The sequence below is a fragment of the Monopterus albus genome, unplaced genomic scaffold, assembly GCF_001952655.1.
Source record: "Monopterus albus unplaced genomic scaffold, M_albus_1.0 scaffold174.1, whole genome shotgun sequence".
Taxonomy (NCBI): Eukaryota; Metazoa; Chordata; class Actinopteri; order Synbranchiformes; family Synbranchidae; genus Monopterus; species Monopterus albus.
In genome coordinates this window covers 814,935-834,719 of record NW_018128054.1, presented here as the reverse complement: position 1 = coordinate 834,719, position 19,785 = coordinate 814,935, and the positions used below count along the sequence as shown (strand labels likewise).

The 19,785-nt window shown below is 40.0% G+C and overlaps 4 protein-coding genes across 8 annotated transcripts in view; 2 read left to right on the top strand and 2 right to left on the bottom strand.

Annotated features, from left to right (window-relative positions):
• Positions 1-2,133, top strand: part of mif4gdb (MIF4G domain containing b) — a 7,938-nt gene extending 5,805 nt beyond the window's left edge. For all 5 annotated transcript variants that reach the window (XM_020616429.1, XM_020616426.1, XM_020616428.1 and 2 more), the window contains one exon: positions 474-2,133. In XM_020616429.1, coding sequence (XP_020472085.1) covers positions 474-701 — 228 coding nt within the window. In that variant the 3' untranslated portion in view covers positions 702-2,133. The remainder of the gene's footprint in view (positions 1-473) is intronic.
• On the bottom strand, positions 1,635-4,378 carry mrps7 (mitochondrial ribosomal protein S7). The gene is made up of 5 exons (XM_020616424.1): positions 4,255-4,378; positions 3,166-3,357; positions 3,016-3,079; positions 2,750-2,917; positions 1,635-2,639 (listed from the first exon to the last, which is right to left on the bottom strand). Exons 1-5 carry the CDS (start codon positions 4,296-4,298, stop codon positions 2,418-2,420), a joined length of 690 nt encoding a protein of 229 aa, XP_020472080.1. The 5' UTR covers positions 4,299-4,378; the 3' UTR covers positions 1,635-2,417.
• A 1,380-nt stretch (positions 4,379-5,758) lies between these two features.
• On the bottom strand, positions 5,759-12,270 carry nup85 (nucleoporin 85). Its single transcript, XM_020616334.1, has 19 exons — positions 12,079-12,270; positions 11,526-11,616; positions 11,272-11,428; positions 11,045-11,115; positions 10,918-10,961; positions 10,465-10,534; positions 10,223-10,344; positions 9,908-10,042; positions 8,965-9,087; positions 8,635-8,766; positions 8,442-8,548; positions 8,265-8,348; positions 8,116-8,181; positions 7,790-7,941; positions 7,551-7,668; positions 6,920-7,020; positions 6,546-6,697; positions 6,163-6,264; positions 5,759-5,962 (listed from the first exon to the last, which is right to left on the bottom strand). The coding sequence occupies exons 1-19, from the start codon at positions 12,109-12,111 to the stop codon at positions 5,864-5,866; spliced, it is 1,959 nt and encodes a 652-aa protein (XP_020471990.1). The 5' UTR covers positions 12,112-12,270; the 3' UTR covers positions 5,759-5,863.
• Positions 12,271-12,822: 552 nt separating this feature from the next.
• LOC109969540 (small ubiquitin like modifier 2) lies at positions 12,823-19,684 on the top strand. Its single transcript, XM_020616482.1, has 4 exons — positions 12,823-13,029; positions 14,089-14,220; positions 15,769-15,840; positions 18,888-19,684. Exons 1-4 carry the CDS (start codon positions 13,009-13,011, stop codon positions 18,948-18,950), a joined length of 288 nt encoding a protein of 95 aa, XP_020472138.1. The 5' UTR covers positions 12,823-13,008; the 3' UTR covers positions 18,951-19,684.
• Positions 19,685-19,785: the final 101 nt, after the last annotated feature.

Below are 19,785 nucleotides of genomic sequence, written 5' to 3'. Positions count from 1 at the left end.
AAAAGGTTGGGGACCACTGTCATATACAGAATGAGGGGGGCGTAAAGCTGGCGTAAAACTCTTGCACTGAAGTGTAGGGGCTCCAGATAATGCAGGAGTCGGGAGCCTGCTAGCCTGGGAGTCAGACACACTGTCTTCTAGCAGATAATACTAGTTTGAAGCATTTATGCAAGAGGAGCAGCAGACCAGAAGAAAGTTCAAGTATTGATTGACAGCAGTGAGCTCCCACCCTTGACTTTGACCTTCTCTGCTTGGTTAGAAGAATTAGGTTTTTGCTGTAAATGTTTCTGTGCATGAATGTTATTAGGAATGCTGTTATTGTAATGAACATCCTTTTTGTTTGTGTGGAACTTTTAAGTGTCGCATTATGCTACAGTATAAATTGTCCAGTTAAAGATGGAAAACATACTTTACAGAGTTAGTTTGTCGCTGAGGTGTTTTTATTTTGAGCTCTCCTCCACCTCCCCTGGCAGGTGGACTGCCTGGTGCTGCAGCTGCATCGCATCGGAGAGCAGCTGGAGAAGATGAACAGCCAGGGGATGGACGAGCTGTTCTTCCTGCTGCGGGATGGCTTCCTGCTCCAAGAGGGCCTTACCTCCATGACTCGTCTGCTGCTGCTGGAGATCCTGGAGTTCAGGGCCGGAGGATGGATGCTCAGCAGCACCGCCCACAAGTACTACTACAGTGAAATTGCAGACTAGGTCGGTCTAAAGATAAGAGTGCTGAGCAGCTGGATTACAGCTGAGGTAGGGCGCCTGTTTGTCACCAGCAGTTTCATGATGAACAGCGACATCTTACAGATAATTATTGGAGGGTTTTGTGAAGATGGTTCATAATCTGTAAAAAGACTGCTAGAGGGGCTAAAGATGTTTTTTTTCTGACATTCCAGTTTTTAGAGTTCCATCTTATTTTTACCAAATCTAAAGGGACTGGAACTATTCCAGTCAGATGCAAGGTGATTTGGTCTTTGCTTTTCCTTCATTTTTGTGACCAATTTTTTTAATGAGTTAAAAAAAAATAAGATTTTAGTATGTTTAAATATTTGTGTAGAATTGATATATTTTCAAAATATTTTAACTGCAGTTCTGAGGAATGTTCTGGATAATTTTTCTTGTTGGATTCCCATGTTACTGATTTTCTTTATCGCTTGTTATGTGAGACCAATTTGTCAGAGGAACGTTGTGGCTTAATTCAGGGATTTTCTGTTCTTTTTTGGCTCGGGGCTACATTTAGAAATAAAAGCCCTGCTGGGTTACAGTTAACATCCAAATTGTTTCTACAGATAAATCGGTCAGATATTGAATTATTTGGATTCACTGGTTTCATTTGTTAAGCAGGTCATGCTAATGTAACATGCAGCACATCAGGCTGACTTAATAAAACCTAAACTCTTCATTTGTAGTCACAGTGCTAGAGGAGACACTGTTTTCCCTCCCTTGATGTGATGATGCACAGGTCATCTGAGTAGAAAAGTAGGATGAAAGTATTTTGGATTTGATGCGAGTCTGCACTAGCACTAGCTATGTAGCTCTGTGTAACTCCAATACCTTTGATTGCTCTGTGATGGCTCTGAAGTCTTCAACCAAAGCTGTGCCTTGAAAAGAGATGGACTAAAGATTTGTTGTGAATATTACTTTTTTTTTTTTTTTTTTTTTAATGTCATGTCTTAAAACATGTACCTGTAAAAAGTAAATAGGCTAAATATTAATTTTACTTTGGCAGCCAAATCAACCAAATCAACATCCTTGTGATTTCAGAAAATCGTCAATGTACAAAATGATTTACTTTAAAGCTTTTTAAAGCTATGAGACACATTCATTACGCTGAATCCTTGGCAAGATTTTAGAAAAAATGTATTTCCCACTATCCTTATTTCTAGTGTGAGGATTCTTATAAACTTTGGTATTTGTTACTACAGTCAGACCAAGTTGAAACAAATTTAGGACAAATAGATGAAATAATCTGGCTGATATTAAGGACTTTGTGCAATATTCCTTTATGACAGGGTACACACCTGACCTGACTGCAATATGTTTATATTTTATTACAGCATTGCAACAGTTTTACATCATTTATTTTTATGGTTGTGCATTTCTTACATATTTGTTCTAATAAATTGAGTTCTTTTCTTAATTCAGTTTGTCAATTAGCGATACACTTAAGCACAACAGTTTATTAGACTTGGTGCATTTTCGACAGAGTGAGCCACGGTCAAAGCTGCTTTATACGAATTTCACTTGTCCAACAGCACTTTTTACAGCATAGTCCTTCCACCAGATATCTTGATGATGTTCACTAAAGCGGTACACTGCAACAGAATATGTGGCTGAATCTTCCATGACTCTTTGGAGCCAATACATCAGTCCAGTCCATCCATCCATCTGACAGCTTTTTTTATTTTTTTTATTTAAGTCTTTCTACCACCAGCGGTAGTGGGCATAGGCTCTGTTGGCTTCAGCCATCTTGTGCAGCTCATATTTCTTCTTGATAACATTGCCCTCATTGTTAAAGGCCGCCAGCAGTTCCTGGGAAAGTCTTTCAGGCATGTGTGTCTGTGGTTGTCTGTTGTCCCTGCACTCCATGATCATCCATTTCATGGCGAAGAAGCGGCGGCGGTTGTCCGTCAAAGGGACAGGCACCTGGGAGAATACAGTTCTGTGTTATTACCACAAGATCAAACTTCATGATGCGTTTAGTGTGTGCAGTTTCATGAAAAATGTTTCTGTAACTGATCTGCCTCATCGCTGACCTGATAGAATTTTGCACCCTTCTGTATGCTGGACAGCCCAACGACAGGCTTACAGTTCTCCAAAGCCTGGTGAAAGATGGTGTAGGGGTTACATTCGATCTCCTCCTTCTGCCCCTCTGGAGCTTTGTGGTATTTCTCCACCTGTTTCATCTTTATGTTCTCCAGGGTCTGGGAAAGCAGAAATAGTAGCAGTTAATACAGTATATTATTAGACCAAGAGCAACTGTGACTGTGAACAGTGTTTACAAAAGTCTGTATGTTCTTACTTTTGCCATGATCTCTCTGGCCAAAACCTTGTTTCCATGTTTCATCATCATGTTGATGAATTTGCTGGAAAACAAAGATAAAAGGGTCAGTACAGCTTTGAGTAAACCAGTCCCATAAGTGATGCCTTCCTGCAGTGACATTTGTTCTACCTGACGACCGGATCACTGAAAATGGAGCTGGTGACATTACTGGTTGCTGCCTTGATGGGTCTGAGCGTTTTGAGCTCCTGCTGCTGCTTCTCCTCTTGGGTCAGCTCCGTCTCTGGTCTACTGTAGGTCTCCTTTGTGACCTCTGGCTCCAGATAGTATGGGTTGTACCTACTCCATCTGACCAGGAAGACCCTGCAAACAACAATGAGTTTCAGGAATGACTTGAGTCTGTGTGTTTGTCATATTGAGCATATTCTGCCCTGATTTGATTAATTTATAATTAATTGTATCAAACAGGATAAAATGTAACTTTGATTTGTTTTAAAGCAAAACTACCAAAGACCCACTGGCCCAGACTTCGTAAATGTGGGAAGTTGGTTGGTAATTTGGAGAAATTATGACTGGCAATTTTCACTGTTTGAGATTGTATTTAGTAATCTAGATTAATCAATTAATGGAGAGAATAACCAGAGTTTCATTAATACTGAAAGTAATTGTTTGCTGCATCTCTTTTATATATTAACTTTTATGATGGGCCAAGTATAAATGCCAACTATATCTATTAAGCAAAAACACAAAACATTTCATGGTTCCAGAGTTCCTCTACTTTATATCGCTTGCAAAACAGAGTATACTTTTGCTTAAAATTGGCCAAAATACTGCAAGGACACACTAGATGAATACAGAGTGATGCAGAATGCTCAAAGCTACCAATACATAAACAATCACGGTCACATAACTGCTACAAAGCCACGCTCAAATTAATTGAACGATTAATAAAGGGTAACGGAAAAAAAGAGTAGTTTGCTTAATTAACATATTTTAATCTGTTGACGTGATCCGATTGTTTTATAGAGTAAACTATTATTTGGTCGACAATTAAGGCTATGATAGTGGATGAATACTGGCAATTCAAGTGTTTTGCAGCAGAGGCTGAAAAGACGTTTTAACGTTATCTAGAGCTACTTTACCTTGTAGCGTTATGTTACATTCGTGTGTAAATTCTGAAGGGTAGGAAAAAACGACCATAACACAGGAATATTAGACAGCCAACACCACTGTTAATTAAAATGTTTAAGTTATGATTACCTTGGTATCCAAGGTTTTAGTAGTCCTGAGATGGAGACCGCCATCTTGACAATGTGAGTGTCAGTTAGGACCCCAGGTTAGTAGGTCCTGCAGATGCCTTAGCTTAAAAAGTGATGTCACATGCTGGTGAAATCAACGCTGTTTTATAGTGCGATTGTGTACCAATAAGGGGAATCGCTTGAATCTTGGTTCTATGAGCATCAATCCCATTTTATTAATTAAATAATATGGACAGTTATGTTAGGTATTTTTTAGTCAGATAGATACTTGTTGTATTAGAAATGTCTTTAGTGTAGACGGGATGTCTAGCTCAGGCTGTTAAAAGCTTACTCATTTCCTTGAGTTACTCCAGGTTGTTTATGTTCCAGGATAACTAGATAGAAAGTGGCTACTGTATGATATGTTTAGCCGTAATCTTAATCATAATATCGTCCTAGGCTTAATGTCCGGACATGTCCCTGAATGTCCTGTATGTTCTTAGATACACACCACTTAATCAACACTCACACACATTGATTTTCTCCATGTTGACATATCAGGTGACGCCACGGGTTGACGTCCCTGTGTAGAATGGGGTTAGCCCAAACCAGATATAATGTACAGGCCTGTTGGGTTCGGGGTCTCTTCATCGTTCATCTGCCTGCGAGCAGTTTGGAGGTGAAGGATACCTGAGCGTGTAATGTTAATTTTACCTGTGATCCTTCAATAAACCAGCACGGTTTTTTTGTAGCCACTTGGACCACCTCGTCTCTCCGAGTTCAACTGGTAAAGCGTAACTGGGAAAATATCCTTCAGTACCAATAAGGGGAATCGCTTGAATCTTGGTTCTATGAGCATTAATCCCGTTTTATTAATTAAATAATATGGACAGTTAGCTAGATGCCTCCAGATGATAAAGCGGTGCGTCATGTGTGCAATGGCTGTCAGCGTGCTGATGGACCACTTTCAGATTTTTCACTACTGGTAGAGGTTGCCAGTGCATCATTAACTGGCAGGTTGAGTGGAGAGCTTTAATAAATAATCTGGGGCAAATTAATCGGCGGCAGCTCAGGGTGTGTAGTAGCTGTGTTCCATCTGGCCGAGTCAATGTGCCGCTTGTTACGCGGTAAAGTCGAAATGAACAGAGACCACGCCCATCCAGCGTGTTTCCATGGGTGAGTAATCTCCACATATCTTCATACGAATAAAAAGCATGCTGACTATATATCCCTCTGTTCAATCATCTTTTTCCCCCAGTACTTGTATTACTGCATATCTAAGACGGTGATGATGAAGATTGCAGAACTGCTGCTGAGTTGGATGATTGCTTTTCTCAGTGAAGTCAAGGTCAAAAAAACATAAAAGACACTACTTAGAAACACTTGAATGGTTCCTGAGTGGCTGTGTCCTGCCTATCTGCAGGTAAACTGTTGCATGTGATTGCCTACAATAAGAAAGGTGTTTGTGTGCTGCTCAACTTTAATCCCCCCCCAAAACAAAGTATTACAGAAATTCAGGTTTGAAAAAATGTTCATCATGAAAAGCTTTATTATCAAAGAGCAAATTTTGATTACATAAATTTTATATACAATACAAAAACACAAAAGAGCTTTCTTGTCAATTTCACGAGTCATGACTCCACTGTTCCCTCTTTGACTATAGCCATAGCCAGATTCCTGGCCAGAGCGAGTCTCAGGAGCTCCACTTTGGTCAGCTCTATGTCTTCGTCCTGAAATGACAACTACACTTAAATAAGAAGTGAAGTGGATTCTGTCTTTAATACTGTAACAACTACTTGTAACACAACTGTGGAGTAAAAGATGCTGATTGTGCAACGACAATCCTGAACAAATATTAAGCAAACCTTGAACAGCATCAGAGTAACACCATCATCTGAGCTGTATTAAGACTGTGTGAGGAGATCCATACCTGCATGGGCCTGTCTGTGCCAGGAGCTGTGCTGTTCACTGAGGAGGTGAGCTCCTCTAAACACAACATCAGCTCGTGGGTTTGGTCTGCAGAGAAGATCACCTAAAAATTCAACAAAGAGAGCCAGCTTTAATTCAGACTGTTTCTGGACCAACTTTTTTTCCAGGGACTGTAGTTCCTTTTACGTTTCCTCTTGTGCTCATGCTTCTAGTATCACCATTGATTACCAAATTAAGCCATGTATAGTATTTTTGTCTCTGATGCCAATTTTTTGAAAATATTTTGAATTACCTTGGTTATATAACTATTTGACTAAGTTCTTGTGACTATTGTAGCAATTTTGTCCATATCCAGAGTATACAGTACACTTCGTTGTGAATGACCTCTTTCTGCGCCAGCAGTGGCAGGGCATCAGTCAGCAGAGTCATCCAGAAGCTCCGGGGGGCGATCTTGGCCATCATGAGTGAGAGGAGCAGCTTTGCCGCCTCCCTGAAGCGATTCTCTCCGTACAACCTGTGGAACTCACGATACTTTCCTGCAATTGCAAAGGGTGCCAGGTTCTCAGAGTGCAACACTTGCAGCCCATATTTATAGTTTTTGATGCCTTACTTTAATAACAGTATAGCAGAGCAGTTTTATAGCTGAGCATTACCTCTTTTTTTTACAGCAATCAGTTGACAGAAACACTTTGATTCATAATATCAGTAAAATGTTTTAATATAGAGATCTATTTACAAACTAACTGTGTCTTCCTTACCAAGGAAAGTGAGCCTGTCGCTGAGCAGCATTGCTGGGCCCAAGTTGTCTATTAAGTCCAGATCTGAGAACATCCCTCTGGTGCAATAATCCTGCAGGAACCTGGCACGCGCGCGCACACACACACACACACACACACACACACACTTTTAAAACCAATTAAAAAGAAACAACCTCATAACAAAGTGCTTCACAGAGGCACAGGCAAGCTGTAATTTATCTGAGAGCTCAGACCTCAATGCTTGATTTGTTTTGAATTATTACTACCACCCCGTTACAGAATAACACATCCATCACAGTGATGAAGAAAAGGCTGACTCACTCTGACAGTTCAAATGCATTCATGGGAATGACTGAGAAGAGGGCTTTTTTTTTGTGCTGCAAATTTCTGACTGCCAGCCCAGCTCTACAGTGTCAAGACATATTAAGGGCTACCAATGCTTTGTGCATCTGCATGCCCGCTGTGGTTGAGTGATGTAATTTTCATCATCTTCCCATTCCACGTGGACTCTGTGCAGACATCCAGATGGCCCACACAGCAAAAGCTCCAGCTGCTCAATTTGAAGTATGATTAGGAATACATGTGTGTAGCCCTTTAAAGAATTAACCAGTCCACTATTAGATGAACTAACCTCTCTGAAATGAGTGTGGCAAACGCTGCATCTTTGGCTCTTATGCTCCAGGAGAGAGCCGAGCCCAGTCTGTTGTTCCTCAGTGCCCGCATAGCCATGATCTTACAGATACTCCGCACTGGGTGAGGACATGAAATTAAAGGTTTAAGTCTCTACTGCACTGGAAAAAACAGTATATATATCTTGGTATAACACAGGTGGATAGAGAATATGAATGGGACAAAGAAAAAAGGGACTACCTTGCTCTGACATTTGTCTCTGCTCACAGATCCTGAGCACCTTAAGGGCTTTGCGCTCTGTTTCTAAAGGGACACGTTCAATCTGCAGCTCCAGGCAGACACGGCCAAACTCTGGGCAGTGGTCAAAGTAGTCCACAGCCAACTGCCACAGGCTTAACACAAACACACACACACAAAAACTACTGTAATATCATTACGCTTCAGTGTAAGTGATTAAACAAAAATGTAAAATAATTCATACTTTGTGTAAATTTAAACCTTTAAAACATTCACTAATTAGCTGAATATCCATATCATACATGTAATTATCATACTGAACCTTTTACCTGTGATGAGTAAAGAGACCAGAGGCATATTCTAACAGGAGAAACTCTCTCAGATTTGATCCAAAGCTGAACAAATCAAAAAGATATGGTAAATGTTAGCAATCTTGTCATCAAATACTCTCATCTACAAATGCAGCTAAAGTCCTTACTGTAGATTGTGAGACTGGAGGAGTTGACAGTGATCCAAGAGATCTGTCAAATGGGCCACAAACCACCAGTTGTTGAGAGCAATGCTGAAGGACATGTGGCAGAGAAAGGGTTAAAATTCCAAGACAGTAGGATAAACATGCTTCTATGTACTGTATATATCTAACCCTGTGTGCTACCTGCAGTCCTTGATGACCTGATGGATGTCGTACTCAAAGGCAGCCAGTAAGATGCTGTCCAGGGGTTCTGGGACGCTCCTCAAGTCCAGAAATATGGTCATGCATGACTGCAGAGTACACACACATGCCCAGTAAATGCCAGGAATGTAGAAGCAGTAAGCATGAATGTGGAGGGCTGCTGAGTGTAGTGTACCTGTGCATAGAAATGTAACTCGGTGGGTTTGACTGTGGGATGGCAGAAGAGCAGCCGAGTGACCAGGAAGTGGTACCAGGTGCCCAATAGTTCCTTGTGCTCCAGCAGTGTGTCTTCATCTCCCACTAGAATCTAAAAGTTAAAAAAAAGGGAGGGGGAGGGTCAATAGTTTAAGACTTGAAAACTGTGAAATCACATAATAGAAAAAAAAAAGCATATCTTGGAAACACTGGCCTATGGATAACAATATAGCACATTCCAACACTTTAGACAAGAGCAGTAGGACCTCCTATACTATATACAGTCTACTGAGAGCACAGGATCACTGACCTTGCATATAAGCTCCAGGTGTCGGTTGCTGGCAAAAGAGTTGTCCTGGCAGCAGTGAGTCACCTCCTGGTGCCAGTGCCTCCACTTCACATCAAATTCTGACAGTGTCTGGGTGCCAGCAGGCTGAATCACAGAACGTTTGATTTGTCAGATATGTTACAAAAAGAACCCATTTATCTATTCTATCTATTTATCTTTATCTATCTATCATTCTCTGCATGAGAAAAATAGAGGATTAAATGCAGTTTTGTCATTAGCAGCACATTACAGGTGTCAGGTGTGATACTCTCTTGAGTCAATGCAAAGGAGTGTCACAGATTGTGTTCACTGATATCGACCAATGGTGTGGACACTGCTAGCTAATACATATGATTTCACACCACCACACTATAGGCTTGTCAAAATTGGGAACTTAAGAACAGGTTCTAGGGTTTAAACAAAGTGTGGTATGTACAGCAGCCAGCTTAGCTATAGTACATTAGGTTGAATTAAATTTAGAATCTAATGGAACTCAAAGATCCCTTAATGTAGCCCATACAGATTATTTAAAATATGTCTAAGCCATGAAATCAAATCCTGAAGATCAGCTAAGGACATCCCGATTACTAATATGGATCAAGAGAGTATGCATCAAATACAATTGTGCTGAATACATTAACATAAGCACCTCTGCAATCTAAACCAGTTCTGTGAAGCTTATAATGTCAACTCTGGCTGAGACTACAGTAACCTCTGTAGGAGGAGGAGCTGATTTGACTCTGGTCATTTTTGAGGTTGCAGTTTGAGGTGTTTGGCTGCTAAGTTGCATTATATTGCAACGTGTTTCTTGTGATACGTCAGCACTGATTAGCCAAGTAAAATTTACAGTGCACCTTTCCTAATTAAATATGACCCTGCTAAGGTAAACTGTACTGATACACATACTACTGAAAAATTAGCTTACATTGTAGAAGGGCATCTTGCTGAGCAGAGTGTCCATCAGCTTGTACATGTTTCTAGCAGCAGGCTGTAAAGTGGCCTGCTTCACCAGCATCTGTCTGGCTTCTTCCAACCTGCCCTGCAGCACATAACTCACCACCTGCACAGACCCAACAAAACACGTGACAATTGAGGTTTCACACTGCTCTTTATACATCTGTTTGGTGGTCCTGAGAAAGCACACTGCTGCTCAAAATTACAATCTGCACCGACCAAGGCCAAACTAAGTGTGTATATAGCAACTTTTAAAGACATGAATGTTGGCATGTTCTGCACTTACCACATCCCAGTAGTCACGGTGCTCAGCAGGGCTCTCACTCTGCAGCACCTCTCTGGCCTTCTCATCCACATCAGCCTTGTGTAATCTTACCCAGTCCAGAAGGTGGAGCAACAAGGAACCCGCTGAGGGCACACATATATACTTCTTTTTGTTTGGGTGTTTTATATTCTCAAAGTAAAGTTATAAAATGTATTCCAGAGAAAACGAGGAGGTTAACTAGAAGTGGAAAGTCAGACTCTGACCAGGAGCCGAGTCGATGAACAGCACTTCACACAGGTTCCAGATGAGCTCCACAGCCATCAGAATGGACAACTGCCACATCAAAATAGAGGCTATGGTTAGGTTATGTCTCTAAAAACAAAATAATCCAGAAGTCAAACTGAGTCAAAAATGAGTGGGCATTCCTCCATTAGCATCTTAGCATTAACAGTCCCTTCATTTACTGTAGTTAACAGGTAAATGTGTCAATTTTCAAATAAAATGTTTTATTCTCAGAAATTTTAACAGAATTGTCCTAATATATTAGCACCATACTATTTAACTAAAGGATGATTAACGTTAATACTGAATTAGTCTGCCGCTGCTCAGAAACTAATACATATTTGGGATCCCACAGGCACTTGAGTCTATTCTAAATAAAGATGTAATATCTCTGCCTACTGTGGCGCAGACACACAAACAGTAGCAGTGCATACCTGATTTCCATACTGTGTGGCCACTTTTGAATCTTTTGTAGAAACTGCATAAACATGAAAAATGTCAGTCTGATTATCCCAGTTTAATGACACTTAAGACTGAAATCTCATATCTTAATAACCTGACCTGCAACTTGCCGAAGCTCTTCCATAGAGGCTCGTATCACAGATCTGTAGTTTTTACTGATGCTGACAAACCTAAGGAGCAAGACAGAGAAAAATCATGATATGCAAAAATTTCATTTCTCAAACATTTATCGGAGTGCTTCATCTGGCTTATGTTACTAGGGTTTATGTTACTGGAAAGCCAGACAGTGACATGCACAAGATGAGGCCTTCATCAGGTGGTCTTACTGGGATTTTTTGTTCTTGCTGGGGAGGTCCTCTTTAGTGGTCTGCAGGCCAACAAAGATGTGATGTGACTCATTGAAAAGTTTGCGTAAAATAGGGGAATAGATGTCTTCATCTTTTCTGACCTCGTGGATGAAAGAACAGCTTGAGCCTTTAGGACCTGAAAACAGAACAGAGGGAAACAAGAGAGTAGCATGAGGCAAAATAAAGGGCAAGTGAGAGCACAGAAAGGTGCTTGTTTTAATATGCTCACATACCTGACTTTTTGTAAAGGGTCTCATACACAAGGATATCACCGGGACCCCAAGCAAATCCCAAATGCTTTCCATTACTGGCTGCAGGAATATTCTGCATTTAAAGGAGAGGTACGGGCTCATTACTCTCAAATTATTAAGTGGGGTGTGTGTGTGTGAACATGAGCACTCACGCATATTGGTAGGCTTAACAAGATGAATAAATTAACTTGAGCTGTGACTAAGACATTATTTTTGGTGACTTTCACATTCACGATTTTCTGCAGTCAAATCAAATTCCCTAATTCTTATTAAATTAAAATGTACGTAACTCTTGTAATACTAGGACTAGCCCTCTAGCATTCTATTGTGTTCTTAGTGCTTAATTTATTTCAATACATAGGGATTTTGCTATTATACTTAATATATCCCACAGCTGCTGAAATACGTAATCGGACTCTGAATAACGATAATCAACTCAGATTAGGTTAGTTAGGTTGCTGGGATACTGTTAGCTTGTTAGCAATGCTATTCGGGGGCAGTAAAGAAAATAAACTAAGCTACAACGATTACTTACAGTCAGTACCGGTGCAACGTCTACCTCCTCCATCAAAGAACAATGCTATTGATACGCTAAAATATAAAATGATTAAATATTCAGCTATTAACCACAGATGCACTGCATCTTACGCGCCTCAGTGATTTAGTGGAAAGACTGCACGGAGCATGTGTGATGACGTCGTAGAAGGGCTGCCCTTCCTCTTGCCTGTTTTTCCATCTGCTGTTTAGTTCATGATGTTTTTGTTTCCCAATCATAAAAGAAATCTAGAAATGCATAATTAATAAATATATGGACACGTATAAACAATAAGTCCAAAGCTCTGGGGAGCCAAGTTTAAATATAAGAAGGAAGTAATGCATTATCAAGGTATGGGAATTGTTCCTGTTATCAAAATACATATCAAATAATACATTTTCACTGAGATCTGTTAAGAATCAGAACTGTGTAAATACACACTTTCTAAATGTGAGCATAATTCATTAATGTAATTTAGTGCATCTTTATCATCAGACAGAAAAACAAGATGGCCGCTATACAGGATTAAAAGAAGAAATCCAAAAGTGAAAATACTGCATTTCCAGGCTGTGTTTTGCACTGTATGGGGATAATGACTGAATAATGTAACATTAATGAGAGGTCAGCAGGGTGATCAGGTACATGTTATGGGATAACTAGCCATCTAAATTTGATAACAAAAGGCAAAACAACGCTGTGCGCGTGCATGTGTTCCTGAATGTCTCTTTTACGCGCATTGGTACTCTCCCGCCCATGCCCAGACTGCTCTTTCATCCTCGTGACTAGCTGCAGCCATTCATTGTCCGCTGCAGTGGACGCGCAATGGCACGTGGCCGCGCACGTTATGTTAGAATATTTAAGCGGGAATGAGTACGTGCGCGTACACGAATTCTTTGTGTGGCAGTGGAGAGAAGCGCCAAAAGAGTGACCATGGCAGATGAAAAACCAAAGGTGAGTGTCTCCACATTGTCTCAAAATGCCAGTTTATTCCTCCCGATCTGCTCATAGAAGCTCATAGAAAAAGGGACATTTCCGTGTGTTCTGTTTTACCCTGTAAAAGCTAGGAGCTTAAATTCAGCTACCAGCTATACCTACTTTGATAGACCGGAAGGTTTGTGAACGCGCATCGACAGGCGCGCAGGTCGCTTTCTGCTTGACTACATTCAGCCAACCAGCTGATGTTACCTTAAGTGCATGCGTCACGTTTACTAATGTGTGTGTTTATTTGTGCAAGTAGGAGAAAGTTTGTGCACTTAGCAGTACTATGTAATTACGAGTATGTGCCACTGAAACTACAGTATTTTCTTTTTATCCTGTCATCCTTGTACTGATATCAGGCTGTGGTTTATAGATTTGATTTTCCAGACTTCAAAATAGAATGTAAACAAAGTTAAAATGTGCCTCAGTAAAGATTTTAAATGTTACTAAAAATAAATTTTATGGACAGTTATTTTATGAACATTTATATTCAAACCACCTGTTTGTTTTTTTTTAAACCAGTGAATTAACTATTTCATCCCATTGATCCAAAAACCTTGTGCACTATTATTTGCAACATTGTCAGCAACAGTAAGTTAACAACAGGGCGCTAAAGGAATAAAATCTTCCTTGGTTGAAACTGTGTACTTACTCATACTGCCCTACTTAACTTGAAGGCATGTTGGGAGGTGAAGAAAAGTAAACACCAAGCTCTTCAGTTCACTCTGGGCTTCCTATTTTCAATAATCAATTAATCATGTAGTTTATAAAATGTAAACACATGTGACTGTTGTTTATAATGATTTACAAGAACCCACACAGATGGCCCAAACCTACAGCACCTGAAAAAGACATTATTTGTATTTGTTTAGAGAAGCTAGTAGTTTTCACATAAAGCTGTAACCAACATGATATTTTTGGTTAATAAAATTGGCGGAACAAGGAAATAATTTCTTGTTGATCAGATAATTAATGAATAATCATTCCAGCTCTGGTTTCTTGTGTGTTTTAATCTCTGTCTCAATATCTCAGGAGGGAGTCAAGACAGAAAACAACGAACACATAAATCTGAAGGTAGCAGGTCAGGATGGATCTGTGGTGCAGTTTAAGATCAAAAGACACACACCGCTCATTAAACTCATGAAGGCCTACTGCGAGAGACAGGTGGGCACTTCACGATATCAGTACATGACAACCATCACTGATTGATTCATCATGATGTTATATGTTCATTTCTTAACTCAGTGGTTCCTCAAGATATTCCAGGGAGTTTAACTGGAGATGAACTGAGCTAGGAACTGCAAGACGGTTAATACAAAATGATATGACTACAGATATTTACTTAACGGAAACCACAGTTCATTATGTGGGAGATGTCAGGGTCTCCCTGATTCCCTGGAGTTGTATCCAACAGATATCACATACAGTACATCAGAAGACACTGCAGTAGGACAAAAGGCCAGCCCTAAAATAAAAGCCAGATGGTTCTCATTAAAACGTTATTCATTGTAGTCAGGTTTTCAGTCATCTTTTCCTGTAAGAGTTATTGTTGTTTATTGGCTGTGGTCCAACTCTGCTCTCTCTTACTCAGCTGCAGTTAGAGGAGCAATCGATGCGGTTTTTCCCTTAATAGCTTAAACAGCGTAGAGCTTTACCATTTCTGCCTTTACCTATCTGTGACTCCATGTGCTAATTACAAAAGATTTTTCCTTTTTTCTGTCAGCAATTATGAGGTAAATCTAAAGTTTTTACTTGCCAGGCTGCTTGCTATAATGAGATGCAGAAATATGTACTTTCTTTTTTATGACTCATTCTAACGTGTTAACATTGGGATGAATGCCAGCCCCATTCTTACAGTTGTACTCTAATCTTGATTACAACTGTGACTGCATGGCTACAGAAATACATTCTGAGGTTTAATGATACCTTTTATAGTATGAAATGTCTATGGGACACCTAAAAAGAGAGAATATCTAATAAAATGTGACCTCTGACATTTGTCAAAGACAAATGAGGGTTTAGCTCTCTGGAAAACTGAAAACCTAATCCCAGTACTGTCTCTCCTTGGACTGTCAGCAAGGCAGATGGGACATGTTTATCATGACCCTCATTTTTAAAACTACAGCAAGAACCAGATGTTTTCACTGCAAGACACACACACATGTTGTTTCTATGAAACTTCAACTAGCTTATATTAATCAAAGAAATAGATGCTTTAAACCAGCAGCGGTCTACTGTTCTGTATATTCTAAGCTTTTAGAAATAGTATTTCTATGAAAAACTCTACTGGTGCTGTATCTGATAGGTAAATATAAAGAGTACCACAAATCCCAACTAAAAACTGATTTCTTCAGCAAGTAGAGTTTTGTACTTTGTTTAATTATTTTGTCGCATTCATTATAAATCCAAACCTTTTTTATTTGTAGTGCCCAAAAGATTACTGTTAGTTTATCTGAATGTGTTTACACTCGTATACTTTTTCACCCATTCATTGTTGAGCTCCACTTAACTGTAGTAAAAGCAAACGCATAACTCAGTGGAGTTGTGCATTTTCCTCACATTGAATCTCAGTTTTGGTGCAGTAAATGATCAACATGGTTAGGACTATCTATGTTACTAATGATTTATGGTAAATGATTAGGATAATGAGTGTTTTTTGTAGATGAATTAGGCTTGATTTACTGCTAAAGGTTTTTCTGTTTGTCTCTCTAGGGATTGTCAATGAGGCAAATCAGGTTCAGATTTGATGGACAGCCAATAAACGAGACAGACACACCAGCACAGGTAAGTTGGAGACCTTAATGCAATGAGTTTAGCTGCTTAAAACAAGTTCCTGAGTAGAGCAGTGTGCTTAGAAAATGTTTATTCACAGAGCACCCTTTTCAGTCAGTTCAATCAGTTTTATTGGTATAGGGCTGATTCACAACAACAGTCATTTCAGGGCAATTTACAGAGTAAGTTCTAGACCTTACAATATTATAGAGGAAAACCCAAACAGATCCCCCTTGAGCAAACACTTGGCTACAGTAGAGGGGGAAAAATTTCCTTTAATGGAAGAAACCTCTGACAGACCCCAGCTCTCGGTGGACGGCCGTCTGCCTTGACTGGTTGGGGTGAGTGGATAGAGGAGAGAGAAAGAGAAGCAACAAGACACAACAATCAAACAGTGGGCAGGTTGATGTGGCCGATGACTGCTCATCGGAAACATAGAGCTCCGGAGCCAGAGATACCTGCTGAAAGGTACATGCCAAGACAGTGGCATGTAGTGGTGGCATATAAATGCATGCAGAGTGAGGAGAAGGGATGAAAAGATATGTACTCAGAGCATCATGGGGCCCCCCAGCAGCCTAGGCCTATAGCAGCATAACTAAGGGAAGGCTCAGGGTCACCTGATCCAGCCCTAACTATAAGCTTTATCAAAAAGGAACGTCTTAAGTCTAATCTTAACCTCTAGAGTCCTGAGCTTTGGAAACCCAAGCTGTGCGGTCCTCATATGAGGACGCAGGGACTCTAGAGGTTAAAGGTAGAGAGGGTGTCCGCCTCCCGAACTGAGACTGGGAGTTGGTTCCATAGGAGAGGAGCTTGATAGCTAAAGGCTCTGCCTCCCATTCTGCTTCTGTGGACTCTAGGAACCACAAGTAAACCTGCACTCTGAGAGCGAAGTGCTCTGTTAGGATGATAAGGCTCTATGAGGTCTTTAAGATACGACGGAGCCTTGTCATTAAGGGCTTTGTATGTTAGGAGAAGGATTTTAAATTCTATTCTGAATTTTACAGGGAGCCAGTGGAGAGAAGCTAATATAGGAAAAATATGATCTCTCTTGATTGTTCCTGTCAGTACTCTGGCTGCAGCAGTTTGGATTAACTTGGGGCTTTTTAGGGAATTATATTAATTAAAAGAAAATGTCAAAACAAATACAAGCTGAGCTACAAGATTAAGGTACAGCAGTGTCCAAGAATGAAAGCAGGCTCCATGGAAGAAGGCACAAGAAGACCTCACTTTTAAAAGAGAAACATAAAAAACTGACTGGAATTTGCTAAAATGCATATTAACAAGCTACAGTGCTTCTGAGAGAATATCCTGGCGACAGATGAAACAAAATGGGAACTTTTAGTAAGTCACATTTGTTCACAGAAGAAAAAAACAAAGATTTGATAGAAAGGAACACCGTCCTTATTGTGAAACATGGAGGTGGCTCAGTTAAGTTGCTTGGCTCTGTCTGACACAGGGTGCCTTGAATCTGTGCACACCACAATAAAATCAGAAGATTATTCTGGCGAGAAACATAGTGTCCAGTGTCAGAGAGCTCTGTGTCAGTAGCAGATCACGGCTCCTCCAACACCCAAAACATACATCTAAAAGCACCAAGACTGGATGAGAAGAAAGTGCTGGACTATTCTGAAGTGGCCTGCTGTGAGTCTTGAACTTAACCCAAATGAACATCTATGGAAAAGGCTGAAGCTTGTGATTGGAATCCATCAAACCTGAGAGAAGCGGTGCAGTTTGCTAAAGATGTCTCTCTAGAGGAGCTACAAAAAAGTGATTGCCTCAAAATGGTGTGCTACAAAATATTAGGGTTCAAATATTTTTGACCATACTGTTTTCATTTGTCAAAAATCAAAAGCAGCTTGTCTTGTCTGTTTTATTAAATATGGAGCAGAGAATACTACATGCCAAATATTTTTGTCAGTGTAAACTTGATGTTTTTAGAGGGTACCAACACTTTTAGCCATGTCTATGACAAAGCGAGCAAAAAGTAAAATTTACAAAAGATTGACTATATATACTTGTGGATGTCCATAATAAGCACTGGGTATTAGGAATGTCTGTAAGATTAAACATAGGGGACACCAAACTCAAGTTTAGTCGACCATTCTCAAATCTGCGTTGAATGTGATCTTGTAGAATGGTGCCAGTATATCAGAATCATGTATTTGTCAAGTACTCTATGTTTAAACACAAGGAATTTGACTCTGGTACAGAGGCTCTCAATGTGTTTGAGTCACCAAGGTCATGGGAAAACATGTGCATTTAAAATAGGAAAAAGAGAAGCAGTCTATTTATATACACATATACAGTACACTTACCGACTGTTATGTCTAATAGTTATATTTACGATTTATTGAACTGTGGGCTGTTGTACTGTTATGCAGTCATGGATTGACTGTTCATCAGGGTGATGGCCCGAGTGAAGAAACTGCCCTTGTGTCTGGTTGCTTTGATGTACAGTGACCTGTAGCACCATCCAGAGAGAAGCAGTTTGAACAGCTTGTGTCCAGGGTTTGAGGGGTCTGCAGAAATCTTATATGGCCTCCTCTTGACCCATGAGGTGTACAGGTCCTCCACGGAGGGCAGGATAGCTCTGATTATTTTTTTCTGCAGTCCTGACTGTTTGTTGGAGTCTGTTCCTGTCCTGTTTAGTTGCTGAACCAAACCAGACAGTTATTTGCTTTAATTCAAAGCAGGAATAGGCACAACTAGCATGTTATTGCATATTATAGCAGTCCTGTGCAAGTCTGTCTATGCACACTACAGTCATTAGAGCCAAACACAGTGTTTCATTTTGATCAAGATGGAGCCGTTTTGCCTATGCAAAACACAAATGTGAGTTTCTGTGGAGCATATGCTCAACCATGTATCGGTAACACCTTGACAAGACAAGTGCTGTGCCTTCTTGAATGAAGCTAGATTATTTTAGCTGATACGTACATACATGATGCAGATGAACTGGCATATAGCAAAGATATTATGTACGACTTCGGGCTTATAAAAAGTCATGATGTCACAGTGGCATACATGTTTAAAGACCTTTTTTTTTCTAACTTTAACAGTTGGAAATGGAAGATGAAGATACAATTGATGTGTTTCAGCAACAGACAGGAGGCCTGATTTAATCAGCCACGTGTCTCCATGTTCCTCGTCAACACAACCAACCTTCCTGGCCTGTGATACACAGCGGCTGCTGCTTTGCAACTTGTCTCATTGTCTCGACAGAATTCCATGCAGAAGAAGTTGTCATTTCTCTGCTGCACATAACTGCTGTATAGTATTTTCATTCTTGCCCCCGTTACATGTCTGTTTTTGTCCATGGTCCACATCCAGATCACCCTGAATTCAGGTTTTGTTTGTTCATGCTGTATTGTGGTAAATGTTAAGGACTCCCCCTCCCAGTTTGATGGGCTGATTCTAAGGTTGCAGACAGATGGGACTGGTGATAGAATGAGAATTAATAGAACTGACTGTACTGATCAGATGTTATTGGACTAGACTTGGTCACACATCTGTTCTTAAAGTGCATCATTTTGGAACTGACTATCACATAGTGAACAGTATATCCAGTTTGGGAATGGGGCTGGATTGTCACTTGGGTTCCATTATCTCCATATTTTTTTTTTTTTTTTTTTTTGATTTTATACATTTTTATATATACTAGTGGATGTGTAGACAAATGTTTTGATTAATTGTTTGACTAGGCTAAGCTTCAAATTTTGGGAAGCCTTAAGAAATGCTCAAGTAAATATCTGTCATGTCTATTAAGATGCCTGTTAAAATAAAGCTATTGTCCTTTTTCAAACTTTCATTACTTTTGTCTGGCTCTCCAGTGTTATTGTTTGCCCCTGCTCTGGGAATAAATACAACCCACATCAATTTAATTTGTAGAACAGTAACAGGAGTGCAAGTCCAGATAGTAATTTAGCTGCTATTTTTTTTTTTTTTTTTTTTTTAAGA

Coding starts and splice junctions, on each gene's coding strand:
- nup85 (XM_020616334.1), bottom strand. CDS start 12,111: ATGGAGGAGGTAGACGTTGCACCGGTACTGACT. Junction 10,962..11,044: donor AGAGCTTCGGCAAGTTGCAG/GTCAGGTTATTA, acceptor ATGTTTATGCAG/TTTCTACAAAAGATTCAAAA. Junction 6,698..6,919: donor CGACAGGCTCACTTTCCTTG/GTAAGGAAGACA, acceptor TTGCAATTGCAG/GAAAGTATCGTGAGTTCCAC.
- mrps7 (XM_020616424.1), bottom strand. CDS start 4,298: ATGGCGGTCTCCATCTCAGGACTACTAAAACCTTGGATACCAAG. Junction 3,080..3,165: donor TTCAGTGATCCGGTCGTCAG/GTAGAACAAATG, acceptor TTTGTTTTCCAG/CAAATTCATCAACATGATGA. Junction 2,640..2,749: donor AGGGTGCAAAATTCTATCAG/GTCAGCGATGAG, acceptor GTATTCTCCCAG/GTGCCTGTCCCTTTGACGGA.
- LOC109969540 (XM_020616482.1), top strand. CDS start 13,009: ATGGCAGATGAAAAACCAAAG. Junction 13,030..14,088: donor TGGCAGATGAAAAACCAAAG/GTGAGTGTCTCC, acceptor TCAATATCTCAG/GAGGGAGTCAAGACAGAAAA. Junction 14,221..15,768: donor AGGCCTACTGCGAGAGACAG/GTGGGCACTTCA, acceptor TTGTCTCTCTAG/GGATTGTCAATGAGGCAAAT.